The following is a 15741-nucleotide window of genomic DNA, read 5'->3' as shown; positions in this document are numbered from 1 at the left end:
GGCGCAATTTTTTTCAATGGGATATCTCTTCCATTCAATATTCATCTATTCTCTTTCATTGGTGGGAACTTCTTTTGGATCTTAGACAATTCTTGTACATCTTGCTGCAAAATGAAAACTTGGAAGTTATCATCTAGGCCGCGAAACATGAAGAAATGATTGGAGTTATCTTGTAGATTTAGATTGAGTTGTAAATGCCTCGTACATGCTAGACCCTATGCTAGGAATGAAAGAGTGTATCTCGATATAAAAAGACCGCAAAAAAAAGCCAAAAACCAATATAAGCGCCGTCCCGCACCTTCCTTCCTTACCTGCTGTATGTATCCTGAAAGGAACGGAATCACAGAACACCAGCCCTTTCCATATCCAACAAGCCACAAAAAAGAAAAACAAAAAGACCACTCGTCTATTCTGCTTTTGACCTCAGTTTCGCCGGGAAATGGGAGAGAGAAAAAAAAGAAGAGACGAGTTCAATAGACTCGTGGACGCAAGCCAACCCAGACCAGACCAGATACCATGATGACGCCCGATGTCTAGGGTGTAATCGACCGAGAACGCCGAGTGATTGCCTGCAGCGAGGGGATGAAAAACGCCGTGATGACTAATCGACTAAATCAAAGGAGGAGAGGAGAACAACAGCAGACGTAAGATGTATGTGTGAACGGGGGTAACGGTAAAGGCAACCCCTTGCAACCCTCCTCTGGCGGCGTTCAGACCCCTTCGATGGTATCTGACCCTGAATCGTCCGATCCGTCTGGCAACATGGAAGGGGATGGGATTTTGCGCCCAGCTCCATATACCATTTCCATGAGTTTGGCCTTTTGCTTTTCTCGGACAGAGCGGAGGTACTCGTACGTACCCTCCAGCCCGCGGATCTGGCCTTCGATGACCGCTTCCACTGGGCCCAGCATCCGTCCGTTACTGCGGCCGCTGCCTCCCTCGACAGCACCCACAAAGCTGACAGAGTCGTTCCGCCGAACAAGTGGACTAACCAGCTTTCGTCGCAGGGTCTCCAAGTTGACCTTGAGTGTCAGAAGTCGGCCGCGGTGATCCATCAGGAGATGCTTGTTGGCGACAGTTCGGCTGCGCACATTGGCCAACAAGCGCTTGTTCTTCTCATACTTGCGAACCATAGCGGCATCAGGACCGAGGACTCTCGTCCACAGAGAGCTCAGCATTTCCCCCTCGGCACGTTCTTGCGCGTCCGACTCGCGCACAACGGTGCGCTGCAGATTGAGAAATTGGCGATCTATGGATTCAAAGAGGGCAAATAGCGCAGTTGAATGGGTTAATTCACTATTGATCGACTCTTCAAGAACAGATAGGAACTCGGTGAAGGTTCGCGTGAGAGTGGCCCGCGTCCGCTGGGCGGAAGTCTGACCCAACACGGCCGTAACGACGAGCCCGAATGTGGTTGGAGTGGTTGTCAGCTGGCTGCTACTCGCCTCACCATTGGGAGCGTCTGTCCGCTCCAGCGTACCCAGCCGTGATAAGAGATCATGCACATTGTCGAGGACAATAGACGGCAGAGAACTCGGAGGTTGCGACGATAAAGTCTCCAGCTCTCTTTTGGCCCAGTCCATGACTATCAGAATGGAGTCAACGTCAGAGTCGACATTGGCGAAAAAGCGCGTTAGCTCCAGCGACAATGTTTTCAGCGACTCGGACAGTTCATCTAGCTGGCGCACAATGATCGGCGCGCTGGTCATATTGGTACCGCGGACGGATTCACTCAGATCCCAGACAGCAACACCGGTCTCCTGCAACGTTCCAATCTGCTGTACTCCATTCTCCGAGTAGTATATGAGAGGCTCAAACGATCGCGCAAAGCTTGACAATTTCACCAGATCTGGAATCGACTGAGGGAGACTAGGTAGAAACAATGCGCGCATGAATGCGATGGACAGAAGCGCAATCAGGATGGACAGTGTGGTGTTGGATTTGGAACTAGTGATTCTGTCGAACTTGGATCGCAGGTAACTAAAAAGTGCGACAAATGGTTCACGATGCTGGACTTCTGCGCGCACAGCAAACCGGATATCTTGAGAAAACGTCCACCTATTAGTATCCCGCGCCAGCTTGCTGGTCAAGGGTGCAAACCAAGATAAAGCCTACAATTGCTCAAGTTATTCTCCGGCCCAAAGTCCAAAACCTCGTCGGCGGGGCTTGCCCTGAGCGCCGGAGCGGGACTCGGGGACCGTCCCTTAAGTGGTGTGTCAGAAGGTAACGGTACGTTGGCAGCGATGGTCGCATCCCCCGTGTCGGCCGACTCGCTGCGTTTCTTCACCGATGGGGTGTCGATCGCATCTTCATACTGTGGGCTAGCCTCGCGCGACACCGACGGGCTGACTCCCACAGTCGGCTTCAGCACCGGCCGATTGTTCTCGCCTTTGCGCAGATAAGGTTGATGGCGATACCACCCGCTACCTTGAACGTAATCATATCTGCGAAAGCCCGGAGGCGACCAGCGTTCACCGTTCGGAGTGGTATCCTCTTCCTCACCTTCCGACTCCTCTGAGCGGAACCCGGAATGCTGTGAGGGGAGGCCGAATACGGGAGAGCGGTGCGCATTGCTGTTGTTCTCAAAGTCCTCTAGCGACGCATCCAGCGACGGATGGTCATCAAAAACGTTATCCAGCTCGTCCAGCATGATGGACGGCGTTGCGCACAATCTAAAGGGAAGTTGTAAAGCCACTTCAGTCAGTGCGCTGTCAAAGCGACCACTTGAGGTGCAGCTCTGAGACAGCGATGAATTGGTAGATAGCTTGAAGGAGGGGTTAGTCGCAAGCGCGCTAAGATCCGGTGAGGTCTGATCTATGTGCTGTCGGAAATAAACGACGAGGCAAAGAATCAGAAGTTCGGATAAGAAGTAAAGAGTTTAGCAAGTCGAATGCAAGAAGCAGTAATGGGGAGATGCAAGACATGGGAATGCGCTGCGCGAGGTTTCCAGTGGAGGAGCGGGGGGAGCCTTGATGCCTGAGGACTCGAGACCCGAATAGCTATTTCTGACTAACTGTAGAGCGACAAGTCACTCACTGGCCGTGTCGATGCCTGGGACAAAGTACTGACTGTAGGTGGCCCGGGAGGTACATACAAACAGGAGGCGCTTGCATCAAACGGACCAGCACATTCCCCGGGAACTTCTGTCTGTAAGATGTAGAAGCACGCACGTTAGTTAGTAAGTAGACGTGAAGACGCGCTGATGGACTTCAGCCAACAAGAATGGATGGATCTCTGGTATGGAATGTATGCCTGCACGACTTTTGATCGCGGTCTATCCTAGATAAGTTACAAGAGGGGGAATCCGATCTCAGATATGCTCCTCCTCCTGGGCTGATGTACCCGAGTTTATCAAGGCAGATAAGCTGCTTGGTAACTGCACTGGTAACTTCGTACGGGTACCTTAGGTACCATACCCAAAGGGAGGGGGAAGGGGGCATTTGACCTTCGTGCTGATTGGACCATCACGAGGATGAGGGGGCGCAGAGAGTGGCTGGACCAATCAGATCTGTCAGCTGAGGGTCATGTGCCCATGGTTCCAGCTGTACTGTACCGTACAGGGCCATCGTAGTCTCCAGTCCAGCAACATCATAGTATCAATCATGAACGTTTTAGTCTAGAGTCCACCGCATGAGTGGATGTACCTAGCAGGACATCCTCAGAGCTAGACCAGACGAACAGCGTGTCCTGCGTACCGGACCAATCAGCGAACAACGGCTGAATGATGGCTGCAGGGATCGTCCACCAGATGGCTGTTGTATTGGCGAGGAGAGTCGCAAACCGTAGACGGGCGAACAGCAGGACGAGCTTGGAAGACGACTGACTCGACTCCACTCGATGTCGCTGGAGCTAAGAGTATACCTGAAACTTGGTGTCAACATCCACGAATCATCAACAGGCTGGGGGGAAGACAAGAGAGTCAGGAGATAGGACGAGTAACTTCCTTCAGGCAGCAAGGCAGCAATCCACCTTGTCAGCAGGCACCTACACCAACACGTGACGAGCGATGACGCACGTGGGCGGACAGTCTGAGGTAGAACACACAGCAAGAAGCAGGGTCATCATGAGAGGAGATCTCTTAATTCATTATGGTCGGTCATGGTACACAAAATCCGAAGCAAAAGACATAACCATCGGAAAAGGATAGTAAACACAATCCCGCACGCTAGGACTCTATGATATCCGCCATGTTCCAGCACACAGAAAATATCAGGTCTATTGCGTTTAAACAAGGTTGTAGTATAGTACATGCCCTGTCCGTCGAACTGCCGTGCATCTGCTTTTACCACAGGAGGATCGGCACGACAACGTTTCCCAGACAAGGTTGAAGAGACAAGTGACTTTTCAGGGCGAACATGTTTAGCAGTTCTCCTTGAGGTAGCTGTAGGGGAGAAACAGTTAGCGCCTGTAATGCCGACCATGGCAGAGTAAGTCTTCGGCAAAAGAACATACGTGATCAGGTCGTTCCTTTCCTTGCCCTTCTTCAGACCACCGAAGGCCATCTTGGTACCGGGGATGAACTTCTTGGGGTTCTCAAGGTAGGAGAACTGCAGAGGCGCATTAGCATGGCTCACATCGAGCGAGTGTTCAAAATGCTATTACATACCAGAGTGTTCTCGTCCCAGGTAACACCGGCCTGCTTGTTGGCGTCGGTGTAGGCGTAGCCCTCGGCGGAACCGGTCTTACGGCCGAAGAGACCGTGGAGGTTGGGGCCGACCTTGTGGGGACCGCCAGACTCGACAGTGTGGCACTGAGCGCAACGGGTCTAGGGCGAGGATCTTAGTCGCTATGCAAGTAGATACTATGGCGGTTGTTCTGTACTCACCTGGAAGAGCTTGGCACCCTTCTTAGCGTCACCTGCAATCGCGAATACGTTAGCCATCTGTTTGGCCTTTTCTGCCGCTTCAAGTTCGGCTTCGCGCATGTCGATGGTAGTGAGGAGACAGAAGGTATCGAAGCTCGTCATGCTGCTTGCGGCGTGCTCGTGGAAATGGTAGACACCGGCCTGAGAGATGTTTGAACTGTAACGACGAGACGCGACGATTGCGATACCAGCTGATCCTTGCTACCAGAGCAGATGTCGTGGCAGAGAGAAGAGGCCTGGGGAGTAGGAACGCATTCTTTACTCCCCCAGATCCAGCCATCATTCACTGGACGTCTTCTGAAGCGAACATACGAGGGGACGCCGCAGTCGCAGTGAATGATGGCTGGTCCCAACGAGAGCGAAACGAGGAAATCGCGTGGAAAGGGAACAATAAGGTATGCTTACCAGGAGCGAAACCTTCGTCCTTGCCCATTTTGAATGTACAGGTAGATGTGAATGAAGATTATGAGATTGAAAATGTGTTTGTACAAGAGGAATTGGAATACAGAGGAATCCAAAAAAAGTCTAGAGAGTCAATTGGGGGAGAAACGGAGCAAGCTGGCAGGGGAGAAAAACTTGCGGGCGGAATTTGTAGATTGATGCGGCCGGCCTTGCCCCCGGCAACTCCCGTGATCCGAACATCCACCAATCAGATACATGATGATTCAACGGAAAACGGGCGCTGTCGGGACACGGTCACACACTGGGAAATGCCCGGTGTGGATTTTTGTCTCTGCCTTACATCAATGGCATCACTTTTCTAAAGCCATCTACGGAAGTACGGATAGGGGATCTGGATACCTATTCTAGGCAATTGTGTTTCTTGATCAGGATGCAGACGAGTCGACAACTGTATCGAAATCCAGATTCAACATCCAAATTTCTTCCCATTGCGATTTGCCTTCCCAATGGCAATCGCCAACATCACGTAGACTATGATCTCATCGCAGGCTCAGACTTAGCTTCTCGAAGCATAAGTCGCCTTAAGCCTCAGTCAGCATAGAGAGGAAAAATTGGCACGCATACGGACGCGAAGCGAAGATGGTGCATATTTACATGCGCTCACCATAATTCCTGAATCGCAACGTAGATAAGGGCACTTCCATGAGTTGCGCGAGGTCAACATACCGGTTCTGCATCACTGCAGCAGCCGGAACCAGTCCCATAGGATTGGAAATGGCAGCGTCGTCATTTGCCCGCTGGAACAATCGCCGACCCAATTTTTTCAGAGAAGTAATTCCGCTCCGCCGGCTTGGGTGGTCCGATACGTTGACGGCCTGAAATCTGAGGCGTCAAGGGATAGACCGACCGGCGGTTGTATTCAGACTGGACACATCCCAGCGACCTGGATCGATGCATGCGAACATAATGCTCATTCCTGTAATCCTATGTGTACCTGGCCTAAAATTAATCGATTAGTGTCGGAACATCTGATAGCAACGTCATGGCATGAGAGCAAGAACTGCTGCCGTGTTCTATACAGTCACGTGATATCATATCAACATCGCTGACAGAAAAAAATAGTCGGAGATGTAGCGGACAAGAGGCACCAAAACACGGAGTATATGCGCCTCTCCGCAACATACCCTCTTTAAAACCCTCTATTTACGCCTGCCATATACAATGGCGCCCATAACAATTCCCCAATTCCTCCTCCCTCGCGGGATACCCTCCTCCCGAACCTTGCACGCCCTAACCCGCCGCCGCAACCCGAGCATCCTCGCAACCACAGTCCCCTCGTCGCGCCGTTGCGCCTCATCAGACGACGGCAGCAAACCGCGCGTGCTCGCCAAACCTGACAAGTTCCGACCACCCTCGCACCCCGCGCGCCGGGTGGTGCCGACCCGCAATGGCAGGGTAGTCAGCGGACCGATCAACTACCCCGGCCCACGACTCTCGGAGAAGGAGAAGGAGGAGCAGAAGACCAGGAAGTACCCGAATATGTTTCCGCCGGAGGGGACAATCATGTACAAGTTTCTGACGAGTCGGTGGATCCATATCTGGATTGCTATGGTTGGTCTTTCCCCTTACTCTACGTTGGTTGGAAACAGTGGCTGATGCTGTGGCATGTTTAGGGCGTCCTCACCTCCCTGGCTACTTTCACCTTCACTACGAACTTCAAGCACTCCTCCCCGTACGCGCACTTGCTGCCGCCGTGGTCTGCGCTCTTGACTCACCCGATCGACACGGTCGGGCAGGCGCTTACCGTCTTCCGCATGCATGTGCAGCATAACTCGATGGAGACGAGAGAGAAGCGCCTCAAGCGGGTTGAAGATGCGGAGAAGAGGCGGCAGTATCGGATTGCGCATGGGTTGGAAGAGCCGGATGAGAAGACTGAGAGACCGACTGCGGAGGTGGTTGATGATCAGTCGTCGGTCGCAGTTGATGCTCCTGCGGTTGGCGCGGAAGAATACGTTGACTGGGAAGGGAAGAAGAGGCCTGTCAAGAAGTGGCTTGGTATCTGGTAGACTGCTGCCGGATGGATGGAATGAGTTCGGTGGGTTAGGAACCCGGCTCAGCGCTGTATATTAGATTGCTATGATGTTTGCTTTTGACGTTGTGTCTACCCATGCATTATTCTATGTGTACATGTCATGATATATCTCCTGGTCGTCACGTCTGTTTCGCATCCAGAGAACCGCATAGACCTGGCATATCAGTCCTCATTTAAAGCGCCAGACTCCTTTCTCCCACATAGCAGGCCCGTCTGTTTTCGCTTTACCTGCAGCGAATGAGCCCGGCCGCTTGTGTGAATCAGACAGCCGATACACGTTGAGCCCGCAGTGGGCAGCTTCATAGAGCTTCTCTTCAATCTGCACTGCATGATCGACTCAACCGACGGAAACTCCCTCTAGTCCCTCTAATACATCCTCGCCAACACCACCCTTCTCCAGCACTGCTTTCACCATGCGCGCGATCGTACTTCTTTTAACCCCACCACGTCGAGGTCTCCAGACTCCAGGAACTTCCTCCTCGCCGGTGGAAGGGTTCAAGACAGTAGCATCCTCTGCAGCAGCGGAAGACCCTATCGTAGCGACATTCTCCGAGTTCGGCACGCCCGGCTGTGTCAGACGGGATGGAGGGTCAATCGTCCTCATAGATAGTAGTTTCAGACTACCAGTCTCCCCGTCGCGGCAGACCGAAAGGGCCAAGACGGTATCTGCAACGGCAATCTCTTCCCTGCTGGGATCGAAGATGATGTTATCGGCCACGGAGATGACCAGCAGCGTCACTGGAGGTCGAACGAATTGCGAAAGCGAGGGTGTAGCAGCAGTCCCAGAACTCTGGCGAGGGTAGAGATATTCGGCCGCGTTCCAATCATCGTCGAAGAACGGGTCCTCTTCGCCCTTGGATTTCAGCTTGGGCAGTCTCGTCGACAAAAGCGCCAGGTGCGTCGTCAGAGAGAGTAAAGGCAGCGGGTACGATAGAGGCTGCGAGAGCAGCAAAACCTATAGTGAAGAGACCAAAAGTCAGCACGACAACGCACCGGGTAAACGCACGGCCACGGCCACGGCTGCATGCACCGTCCAGCAAAGGTCCCTTACATCAATATACAGCCTCCAATGCCAGCGGCGGTTAATGACCAGCCTCCCCTTCAGACCACCAGCCATCCCCATATCCCCTCCCTGCGCACTCGACACAGACTCAATCAGCGGTTCCCGCATCATCTCCGACAGGAAAACAGGCAAGGCGTCGTCGTCCCGAAAACCAGGAATCTCAATGGAGATCTGCACCCACGATTCGTGCCCGCCCGCTGCGCCCATCCCCTCCTTGCCGTCCGCGCCTTGATCGGCCGCGTAATCATCCCCCGGTGACAACTGCGAGACATTCAGTGCCTCTGCCGCCAGGGCTGTCTTCTCAACCTCCGCTTTCACTCCGACGATGGCTTGCGTGCCGTCTGCGAATCCGACCCGCGCGCTGCCATTGGTGCCTGGGAGGATATCGGTCTCTGCTGTTAAGGGTCGGAACTGTGTGGGTGAGCGCCCGTCTGGTCGAATGGGACTGTCGGGAAGCGCAAGGGAAGCGTAGAGGTAGGAAAGTTCTGCTGGTGATAGGTGTGGGGTCTGTGAGGCAGATGAGGCTTGTCGCTGGGCCGACATTCTGGGTTGTGGATTTCCAGGAAGGAAAGGGCAAGAACTGTTGATCCAAGCGACGGGATGACGACTGTGTATCTGGTTTTTCTTGAGTGACTGTAAAAAAAGAGTATCGAGCTTGCCTTCTGTAGAAGGACGCAATCGGGATTCAGCTATCCAGGCCTTCAATGGCTCCGTGGGGCCGCGAGGGGTAATTGATGGCTATGAGAAGGAGATCAATAAAACAGATCCATAGGAGGACTACACGCAGAAAGTCTCATGCAACACAATAATAGGAAAATTGATGGCCATCATATCTGAAGTACTGTTTCGGGAAATTCTGATGAAGAATGGATAATTGTTGTTCCGACACGGACTACTCCATACCTCTCTATTTGGTCTCAATATTGCATGGAATAGGCATCAAGTCGCTCTACCATATCCCTGATGATATGCTATACACAGATACTCCTTCAGAATGATCAAATGAGCACAGAAATTTCATTGTCTGTTGCATTAGGTGTGTATATGTATATATAAGGGCAGGGCTTGCAGCCGATAAATGGGTACTATATTACAGGATCGTTGGCCTCGACTATCATCGTCGTACTAAGGAATGGCGGAACAAAATTGTACAGTGGAGAAAATGGAAGGATCGCTCGACAACACGAGTCGTAACACCTCCCCTGGGCGCAACAGAAAGGAATGACAGGCGACGATTTATATGCAATAGAATATACACAGGACAAAGAAAGAGTGGTGGACAAAGGAAAGATCTGAATGTTAGGAGACAAGGATTGATGAGAGGATATGTGTATATATAAGAAGTGATGGTAGATCTCGCGACTCGCGCGTTCGGTATCAGGGTATATCAGAGCAAGGGAGCAGATGCCACAAAATATAAATAGCAAAGGAAAGATTAGAAGACAAACAAGATATGCCGGAAACGAGTTGCGAGGCCCGCCGTCTATAAAAGGCCTTTGGGGGTATGAGAACGAAAAGAACCAGTAAAAAGCCCAAGCCCAGGGCACACCGATGCCAACCAAGTGATAAAAGCACACAATATGCAGAACAGAAGGGGAAATAAAAGAAGACAGAAGAACTCCGATAAAATGTGAACAGGGTAGACACCAAACCCAGTACGCCGTGCTCGGTGAGATAGCCGGTAATGCGCATTATGACATCGTTTTCTCTTCTTTTAATTTTCCCGAAATGCAAGTTTCAAAAAGCGAGAGGAAAGAAGGGAGTAAAAAAAAATGACCTCTGCAAGGAAATCATTTGAATGCTGACTCTCAGAAATTGGAAGATGTCGTGTTCATCCAGTCCCGTTCCTCGTAAGGCGGGGTGGGCCACTGGCGATTGGAACTGGCATGGTCCATCTTCTCGTCTCGTCTGCATGGAGTCGAGTCTTGCTGACCAAACGAGACACCGTCACACTTTGCCGACGGTGATGGAGTAGGATAGGGGCTGGGCAAGGGACGGGAGCCGTCGTTTCCCGGAGCTTGGCGACTGTAGTTAGACGAAGCATCCGACAATGTTTCGCTTTGTGCCAAACGTTTAGCGGCCTTGCTTGCCGAATGCAACACCTCATCCAAGAGCTCGTCCTCTTCCTCCGGGGTCTCATAACGGTGAACCGGGTGAGAAGTCATCTGAAGCGCACGTCTCGTCCGGCTCGAGATCGGTCCGGGAGCACCACTAGTTGAGACTGGGCTGTCTGTCATTGACCGAATGGATCCCTGGGGCATGGACTGCCGCTTGCTGCCGTCCCCAGTCGAAGTGATTTGGACAGGGACGTTTCCGAGAGCGGCTGAGTCGAGCGAGTACTTGACACTCTGCAAAGCCCTGTCCAAGTCGTTCAGGTCGGAATTCTGCTTCGCATCTCCCGCATTCACAGAGTCCAGAGCGAGCGAGGAACGGTTCGACCACGGCATACAGCCAGCGTTGGCTTCGATATCATCGGTCGCCAAATTGGCCTGGTTGCGACCGGAGAGCCGGCGAGCCCTCTTGCGGAGGTGAGAGAAGAAGCTCTCTTTCTGGTTGAGTGTAGCGTTCATAGTCCCAGCTCCGTTGAGGGCTCGCTCTGCCTCTTGCCTGTGAATGTCGGCATAGTGGTTACCGTGGGAGTTCAGAGAGAGCTGTCGGCCAATCTTCTTGCTCGCTCTTCCAGCAGCGGACTGGGCATTATCCCCACCATGAGCAAGAGTCGAGTTCGCCTGAGCTGTAACTGCATTAGACAAGGGAGAGACTGGTCGGATTGAAGGGAGGATAGGCATAGGAGCCCCATTGGCCCACGTGGCGCGCTTAGTAGCAGCAGGTCTGGTCTTGGTGGCTTGCAGATCGGGGGTAGTGTTGTACGACACAACAGACGGTCGGACAGTCTGGTCGGTTTCTAAAGCCGGGGCTGGGCTTTCCGATCTTCCAATCAGAGATCTTCTAAACCACGATGGCTTTGACGACACGGTGGGGGAGTCGCTGGATTGTGGAGTGGGCGATCTGAAGCTCCTGTCCGACTGTTTGCGGCCAAGCAGCCGCGAAGTGGAAGATTTCGGCCGCAGAGGATCCACAGCATCTGCGAAGTACTCGTGGTTCAGTGCCTGTGTGGAAGTCGGTCTGTTCTTAGGGTCCCACATCAGGCACCACGTCACGAAATGGCTCAAAGATGCTGGCCAGTGAGGAGGCTGCAGGATGCTTTCCATCGAATGAGGCGCCATCTGTTCGATCGACGTTAGCAAATCTCCTGCATTCCACGAACGTGACGGATATCCGTACCTTTGGAAAAGTGAAGCCCAGCTTCTGAGCCAAACGAGAGCCTTCCCTCCACTCACCACCGCCAAGCTTGGTGCCTGACTTGCTGTACCAGTTGCCAGGACTGCCCATGATCTCACAGATGCGCCAGACCTGGTCAACCTCGTTACCACCAGGGAACAACGGCTTCAGGGTAGCGATTTCAACTGCCATGGCACCGACAGCCCACATATCTACAGGCGCAGAGTATTCTCCCGCACGCAGGAGAACCTCAGGTGCGCGGTACCACCTGGTTGAGACATATGTCGTGTATGGTGACTTCGAATGGGTTTCGCGTGCAAGGCCGAAATCGGCAATCTTCACTGTGTAAGTCGGAGGAGTGGAAGGGGGAGTGACAAGATTTGAATAGCGGCTGAAGGCTGAGTCGTTCGGAGCAGATGTCGATACCAGGATATTCTCAGGTTTGATGTCACGGTGGAAGAAGTGGTGAGCATGGATGTGGTCCAGACCTGACAGGATTTGGTAGAGGATGCTCTTCACGTGTTTGCCCTCCAAGTATTTATGGTCTCGGGACTTCATTAATTGGTAGAGGTTGCCATCCATGTATTCCATGCAGATATGGAGTTTCCGGGAGAGTGGATCAAGGAAGATGTCGAGGGCTGGGACAAGGTGGGGATGAGCGGGTAGAGTCCGTAAGAAGATGACCTCACGCAGCTCTAGGCAAGGGGCCAAAGAGTCGAAGGTCTTCTTCATCGTCTTGATTGCAACCTAGCAGAATATCAGCACGGGTCCATGCCCCGAGGGGCTGATCTCATCCGCAATAGGGTTCCTTACCATAGTCCCTCTCCTGGCAACATTCGAGCCGGCTGTCCGTACACGAGCAACTGCGACACTGCCAAAGCTGCCATCACCGACCTCCTTTATGACTTCGAATCTGTCTTCGAGAGTAGCCATTGAAGTGGCAGCAGGAACCCGTGATGGGTAGTCGTAGCTGACAGTCATGTTGACTCTGTTGATATCGTCTGCCAGCAGATGAATCAAAGGACAGACTGATGACTGTGCCAGGCTTTGTTCAATGGCGAGAGTCCAAGGTATCTATGGGTCATTCACGGTATCACACTATCACAGTGTTCCGAGAAATGATATAGACCTTAGTTCGGGGACGAGATGGGTTCAAATCAAGCAGGTGTTCATCATCTGCGATGTAGTCAAGTTCAGCTTGAGGGAGTGGAGGAGTAGATGGTTCAATCCCATTGATTATGAGGAAGGGGAAACAAGGAAAGTCGAGTTAAAGGGAGCGCGGGGTTGGTTAGATGTATTGAATGCAGGACAAACGATTGATTGGGAGAAGGAGGGGAGGAAAGGGGGTGGTCATGTATCTTTGTACTATGTAGTAGCTCAAGCGAAGGTGGAGGAGAGGGAGATCTGGAAGGAAGATGGAAGACCCGGAGGATTGGACCGTGATCACTGTAGTGACAACACCGGACCCGTTTGGGTGGAAACTGCTAAACGAGAGGAAGAAAGAATATTGGATACCGACTTTTTGAAGGAGTGTAACTTTGGGAGATTATTATTGCAACTTGTGGGAGAGTAGAGAGAGTGACTGTGTGAGAGAGGAAGAGTAAAACAGCCCCTGACACGGTGACAGCTCTGCTAGTCTAGCTCCCAAAGCCTCCAGAATACTAAATACGTACTTCGTACGAACTAAGGAGACTTCGGATGGGGCCGTGGGGACTGAAGAAGCGGTCGACAACGGACCAAGTTTGGGGGATCAATGGCGCAGATCACAGAAACTCTGGTGATGAAAACACTGTATTTAGTGTAATGGTAACAATGATGTTGATGTTGATGTGGATGATGATGCAGAGCTGCAGACAGAATTATATCGAAGCAGGATGGAGGAGAATGATGATGCTGATGACATGAACAAATAACTGGAGCACTTTTGTCCTTCTTTCTCGCTTTTGGAGCAATGGCAAGTAAGACACGAAGCGGACGGGGTTATAGGTCAGGATTTAGATGTACTGCTACTGCCATGTAGTATGTAAGTGAGTTAGAAGAGGCTGGGGGGTACAGAGTAGACATAGAATAATAATGAGATAGATGATTATTATCGACTTTAGAGACGCGCAGAGCACCCAATCCATGACCATAACAATAATCATAATACTACCTTCGGGTAAAGCAGCAGCATCATTATTATTGGGAGTGGGATGAGTTGCTGTACCTTGGTTACTACCCGTACAACTTACCTGGGTACTGTTCCCGAGTCTCGACACTCAAACCAGAATAATAAAAAATGGCAAACCTTGATATCTGTCTAGAATATTATTATTTGTTCTGGGCAAAAATCATCGAATTATCACCGGCAATATTGACCTGGGATAGGCGGCCGTGTTGAGCGAGAAAGGAATGGTTAGAAAACGGAGATCCACTCATAGAAAAGGAGTTTCATCATACGCAACCGGAATAATCAACAGTCAACATCGAAGACACGCACATACTTTGCTACGTAGACGGGGCCCCAAATAAGAAACTCTCAAATTAGCCTCGGAATGAATCGAAACTGACAGGCCATGTAAACAATGAAAACTTCTCAGTAAATAATAAAACAGTTTGTTCCATAGAGTCCCAAAAACCTGAAAGTACCTGATGGAGGACTCAGGTCCCCTCACATGCGACAAAGAAAAAGACTACTTATTGCTGCTTGAAAGTACTGATCAATTACCATCTATCACATTGCCGCAGCGTGAAAGCAAGAAGTAATCTTATTTAATAGACAGTGCATCTTGTCTGTTCCAGCAATAAAGCAACGGATGTTTACGCTTTGCAACTAATAATGTTACAGGGAAATTACACCAGTAGTGGGGTGACTTTTTAAATGACCATTTTTCCATCAAATGAAATCGGTTGATTTAGACCAAAATGGATCCATGCAGTTTGGTCTAGTGAAAAATATTCTGCGTTTTACACAGTACCTCAGTGCCTCAAGTGTTTCTCGAACATGAGGTCAGCTCTTGTTCAAAGGTTACCTGAGGAGGGGTATCAAATATCAACAAGAAGGACCACCTACAAAATTGTTCGACTTCATGTCTTCCTGGATGGAAATTTCATTTACCATCTCTTTATCCATATTATAGCTACTAGATACTAAAATCAGGCCGGCCAGTAGAAGATTTGGCCAGCTCGGAATTTAGGTAGAAAATTCGTTCGCACCGGGTTTGGGTGTCAATGCAGCAAGGAAACGAACTGGCGAGCCATCCAGAGCCAAGGAGCCCTGGGAGTCTAGGACTGGGATTATTTATTGTCATCAACAGTCACCAAGTCACCAACACGAAGTCGCCCTGGAGGGCTTCAGAGTCCAGCCCTGATAAAGTTCCACTTGGCCTCCGCCTCTAGCGATCGTTAGACGGGCCCTAGTCAGAATGGCCAGGGGTTGGGCCTCACGTTTTCCATTCAAGGTTCGCCCTATATTATTGCCAATTGGCTATGATTGAGTTCTGACTGCTGACTCGCTGCGATTGCTCGCCTTGTGTTCATTATCATCATCCCACTCAGTATCTCATCCTGCTGATGCAAAAGCGCGAAAGCCTCAGAGCTCACAAATCAGATACCTGAATAATGTGACATGTATGTATGGGATGCTGCTATGGTATGTGCAACTGACCTCATTCGGGGTCCTGTCCGCCACCCTCTAAGGACTGAAATGGATTATTGTGCGGGAGGTTAATGCGCTATTTTCCTTGCTCCGATTATTGTCTGGGTTTCTGTCATAGTATGTAGTAGTCATCAAACTCGGACTCGTCCGGCAAAACATAGACAATAATAGTTGTTGCTTGCATACAATCATGTCTATCTATTAACTAACACTACAGTAGCTCATTTGGGGTATTCGTACACTGTAAGATAGCTTGAAGTACATTTTCCTAACAGAGGTAAAATCACCAGATCAGCCATAGTTCATGCAAGTGTACAGAGGCCTGACTGCTGCGATCTTGTGCATAGCCATCTGTCTATTTCTTATTTTCGTCGCCTGATTTCCCCGCGGCTACAGTTGTG

At 51.0% G+C, this 15741-nt stretch overlaps 4 protein-coding genes across 4 annotated transcripts; 1 reads left to right on the top strand and 3 right to left on the bottom strand.

The window, feature by feature from the left end:
- Positions 1-710: 710 nt before the first annotated feature.
- ALT_3784 (c-type cytochrome) lies at positions 711-5297 on the bottom strand (the record flags this gene model as incomplete). The annotated part of the gene is made up of 6 exons (XM_089599636.1): positions 711-2041; positions 2116-2672; positions 4453-4547; positions 4607-4765; positions 4826-5061; positions 5177-5297. The coding sequence occupies 6 exons, from the start codon at positions 5295-5297 to the stop codon at positions 711-713; spliced, it is 2499 nt and encodes an 832-aa protein (XP_089455974.1).
- A 1190-nt stretch (positions 5298-6487) lies between these two features.
- On the top strand, positions 6488-7332 carry ALT_3783 (uncharacterized protein; the record flags this gene model as incomplete). The annotated part of the gene is made up of 2 exons (XM_033563303.2): positions 6488-6877; positions 6940-7332. 2 exons carry the CDS (start codon positions 6488-6490, stop codon positions 7330-7332), a joined length of 783 nt encoding a protein of 260 aa, XP_033419194.2.
- Positions 7333-7695: 363 nt separating this feature from the next.
- On the bottom strand, positions 7696-8964 carry ALT_3782 (exosome non-catalytic core subunit RRP42; the record flags this gene model as incomplete). The annotated part of the gene is made up of 2 exons (XM_089599635.1): positions 7696-8313; positions 8365-8964. 2 exons carry the CDS (start codon positions 8962-8964, stop codon positions 7696-7698), a joined length of 1218 nt encoding a protein of 405 aa, XP_089455973.1.
- Positions 8965-10229: 1265 nt separating this feature from the next.
- Positions 10230-12684, bottom strand: ALT_3781 (serine/threonine-protein kinase; the record flags this gene model as incomplete). Its single annotated transcript, XM_033563305.1, has 3 exons — positions 10230-11648; positions 11707-12450; positions 12517-12684. 3 exons carry the CDS (start codon positions 12682-12684, stop codon positions 10230-10232), a joined length of 2331 nt encoding a protein of 776 aa, XP_033419196.1.
- Positions 12685-15741: the final 3057 nt, after the last annotated feature.

This window comes from Aspergillus lentulus, assembly GCF_001445615.1.
Source record: "Aspergillus lentulus DNA, contig: Alt08, strain: IFM 54703, whole genome shotgun sequence".
NCBI lineage: Eukaryota > Fungi > Ascomycota > Eurotiomycetes > Eurotiales > Aspergillaceae > Aspergillus > Aspergillus lentulus.
The sequence above is the reverse complement of the archived record's forward strand: the minus strand, read 5'-3'. Positions and strand labels throughout refer to the sequence as shown.